Below are 3,958 nucleotides of genomic sequence, written 5' to 3'. Positions count from 1 at the left end.
GCCTATAATCCCAGCACTTTGGGAGGCCGAAGTGAGAGAATTGCCTGAGCCCACGGGTTCGAGACCAGCCTGGGCAACTTGGCGAGACCTCATCTCTACAATAAAAATCAAAAAATTAGCTGGCTGTGCTACTGCGTGCCTGTAATTCCAGCTACTTGGAAGACTGAGGCGGAAGGATCACCTGAGCCCAGTGGGTGGAGGCCGTGAGTGTACCACTGTACTCCAGCCTAGATGACAGAGTAAGACTCCAACTCAAAAAAAAAAAAATAGAGTAAGTTTTAGTGTTTGATGGCACAGTAGGTAACAGTAATTTATTGTATATTTCAAAATAACTAGAAGAGAAGATTTGAAATGTTGCCAACACAAATTATAAATGTTTGAGGTGATGGACATCCTAAATACCCTGATTTGATCGTTACACATTGTATGTATTTATCAAAATGTTACATGTATCCAATAAATATGAACAATTATATATTAATAAAAAGTAAATGAAAATATGTGCAATGCACTCTGATTATCATATAAATAAGAAGCAAAGCATCAGTTACTGAAGTTTAGGGCATCCAAGAGGATGCATTAAGTAAGAATCATTGGCCAGGCTCAGAGGCCCAACCTGTAATCCTAGCACTTTGGGAGGCTGAGGCGAGTGGATTGCCTGAGCCCGAGGGTTCGAGACCAGCCCAGGCAACTTGGTGAGACCTTGTCTCTACAATAAATAAAAAATTAGCCGGATGTGGTAGTATGTGCCTGTAATTCTGGCTACTTGGAAGGCTGAGGTGGAAGGATCGCCAGAGCCCAGCAGGTTGATGCTGGGGTGGCTGTGAGCATGCCACTGCACTCTAGCCTGAGCGATGGAGAGACTCCAACTCAAAAAAAAAAAAAAAGTAAGAATCAGCATAATAATCTAATCATTTTAGAAAGTAATTATATGACAGCTCCTATCTGGTAGTACTTTATTGATTATTAAGATGACAGTAAAGTAGTTGGAACAACTTTGAAGAAAATCAGCTAATAAATATGAGGGTTCTTCAAAAAGTTCATTGAAAATGTAAGTTATAAAAAAACTATGCATGGCCAGGCACGGTGGTTCATGTTTGTAATCCTAGCACTTTGGGAGATTGAGGTAAGAGGATTGCTTGAGCCCAGGAGTTTGAGATGTTTCTACAAAACAAAACAAACAAAACCTATGCAAGGATTCAAAATAAACTTGTACAAACTTGATATAACATGTAACATGATATAACATGTCAGACCAGGATCTAGTTTGAGGAAACAAGAAGGATAAGACATCAGTTTGAAAACAGCCACTATTAGAACAACATAAATTCTGCTAAAACTGAGGGAAGAACAAACATCATATTTATGGTGAAGTTGGAGTAAAAGAGTGGCGAACTAATTGGTGCTTTAAGAAAAGTTTATGGGGACAGTGCCCCTCAGACAGCAGCAGTTTACAAATGGAATTAGTTGTTTGAAAAGGGGAAGAGATGAAATGTAATTGTATACCTAACCCTTAACTGTACCCCACAACAACATAATAAAAAAAAAAAAAGAAAAAGGGAAGAGATAATGTTGAAGATAAAGCCCACAGTGGCAGACCATCTACATCAATTTATGAAAAGTCAATCTTGTTCATGCCCTAATTGAAAAGGACTGACAATTAACAGCAAAAACAATAGCCAATACCATAAATATCTCAATCGGTTCATCTTACACAACTCTGACTGAAAAATTCAAGTTGAGCAAACTTTCCACTCAATGTGTGCCTAAACTATTGTACTCAGATTAGTTACAGACAAGAGCAGAGCTTTCATTGGAAATTTTAAATAAGTGGGATCAAGATTCTGAAGCCATTTCTTTGGAGACAGGAAATGAAACATGGCTTCACCAGTATGATCCTGAAGACAAAGTACAATCAAAGCAATGGCTACCAATAGATAACAGTGACCCACTCAAAGCAAAAGTGAAATGGCCAAGAGCAAAGGTCACAGCAACAGTTTTTTGGAATGCTCAAGGAATTTTGTTTGTTGACTTTCTGGAGGGCCAAAGAATGAAGACAGCTTCTTTTTTTTTTTATTTTTTTTTTTATTTTTATTTTTGAGTTGGAGTCTCACTCTATCGCCCAGACTGGAGTGCAGTGGCCGCTCCCGGCCACCGCAGCCTCGACCTGCTGGGCTCTGGCGATCCTTCCGCCTCAGCCTTCCGAGTAGCCGGAATTACAGGCACGTGCTACCGCGCCCAGCTAATTTTTTGATTTATTGTAGAGATGAGGTCTCGCTGCCCAGGCAGGTCTCGAACCCGTGGGCTCAGGCAATCCACTCACCTCAGCCTCCCAAAGGCGCGGGATTACAGGCTGAGCCACCGAGCCCGGCTTGACAGCTTCTTAATATGAGAGTCTTTTGAGAAAGTTAGCCAAAGCTTTAGCAGAAAAATGCCCAGGAAAGCTTTACCAGAGAGTCCTTTTCTACCAGGACAATGTTCCTGTTTATTCCTCTCATCCAACAAGAGTAATTTTGCAAGCTAATTTTGCAAGCATTTCGATGGGAAATGATGAGGTATCCACCTTACAGTCCTGATTTGGCTCCTTCTGCCTTCTTTTTGTTTCCTAATCTTAAAAAGTCTTTAAAGGGCACATTGTTCTCTTCAGTTAATAACGTAAAAAAAGGCTGCATTGACATGGGCAAATTCCCAGGACCCTCACTCAGGTTCTTTAGGGCTGAACTAACTATACCAATAAACGGCTGACATCTTTTTTTTTTTTATTGTGGAGATGAGGTCTTGCCAAGTTGCTCAAATTGGTCTCGAACCCGTGGGCTCAGGCAATCCTTTCACCTCAGCCTCTCCAAGTCCTGGGATTATAGGTGTGAGCCACTGCACTCGGCCTTACGGCTGGCATCTTTGCTTACAAAAGTGTCTTAACCTTGCTAGAGCTTCTGTTGGGAAATATAATTTATGTTTTTTAAATTTTTATCTTAAAACTCCATTTTTCTGTTAACTTTTTAAAGTTCCCTTGTAAGCCAACTATGGTAGTTTACACCTGTAATCCCAGCACTTTGGGAGGATTGTCTGAATCCAGGGGTTCAAGACCAGCCTGGGAAACTTAGGGAGACCTTGACTCTACAATAAATAAAAAAATTAGCCGGGCATGGTAGTAAGCACCTGTGGTTCCAGCTACTTGGAAGGCTGAAGCAGAAGGATCGCCTGAGTCCAGCGGGTCAAGGCTGTGGTGGCTATGAGCATGCCACTGCACTCCAGCCTGGGTGACAGAGTGAGACTCCCACTCAAAAACAAACAAATAAATACATAAATAAAGTTCCCTTGTACAAAATACCAGTTTTAGATAGTCTAAATTTTGTGCTTATCATGTCACAGAGTTAGAAAAGCAAAACCCATAGTATCATATCTCATAGGCAATCCAATCATTCAAGAAAATTGACCAGTGTACCAGGTGTGTCCCAGAGCAACAAGAAATAATTAACGCCTATAAGTATCCCGCATCCTAGTGCCAGAGGTGAACAAAAAAATAAATAGTTAGAATACAGTGTGGTAAGTGCTATGTATAAATTGTGAGACTGAGATTACTTCAGTAGAAACAGAACAGAAATGTTCTCCGATACACTGTAAGAGTAAAGTGACATTGCTAATGAACTCAGTCATGGTTAAATCCACAGAAAACTGAGGTCTCTGCTCCTCTTACCTTTTGTTTTGTTCTTCCTGATATTGTTGCTTTACTTTGGCTTCATTTTCTATCACTTCTTTTAACTTTTCTTCTAGATGCTTCTTCTCTAAAATATAAGTGTCTGTGAGACAGAGTTTCTGAGTATGTTCTAATTTCTGCTGCAGTTCCAAAATCTTGAATGAAAAAAGTTTACAAGTAAAACACTAAGAAGAGTGTAATTTTTTTTTTTTTACAAATTAGGGAAATAGCATATAAATATCAAACATAGCAGTGCTAATG

The 3,958-nt window shown here is 39.9% G+C and overlaps 1 protein-coding gene across 1 annotated transcript in view; it reads right to left on the bottom strand.

The window, feature by feature from the left end:
* The window catches only part of CCDC30 (coiled-coil domain containing 30), a gene marked incomplete at its 3' end in the record, with an annotated part of 169,763 nt that overhangs the window by 47,408 nt on the left and 118,397 nt on the right, over positions 1-3,958 (bottom strand). Inside the window, exon 8 of the mRNA XM_021717144.1 lies at positions 3,698-3,852. Within this exon, the coding sequence (XP_021572819.1) occupies positions 3,698-3,852 (155 nt within the window). The remainder of the gene's footprint in view (positions 1-3,697; positions 3,853-3,958) is intronic.

The sequence above is a fragment of the Carlito syrichta genome, unplaced genomic scaffold (assembly GCF_000164805.1).
Source record: "Carlito syrichta isolate Samal-C Ts95f unplaced genomic scaffold, Tarsius_syrichta-2.0.1 Scaffold309326, whole genome shotgun sequence".
Lineage (NCBI taxonomy): Eukaryota > Metazoa > Chordata > Mammalia > Primates > Tarsiidae > Carlito > Carlito syrichta.
The sequence above is the reverse complement of the archived record's forward strand: the minus strand, read 5'-3'. Positions and strand labels throughout refer to the sequence as shown.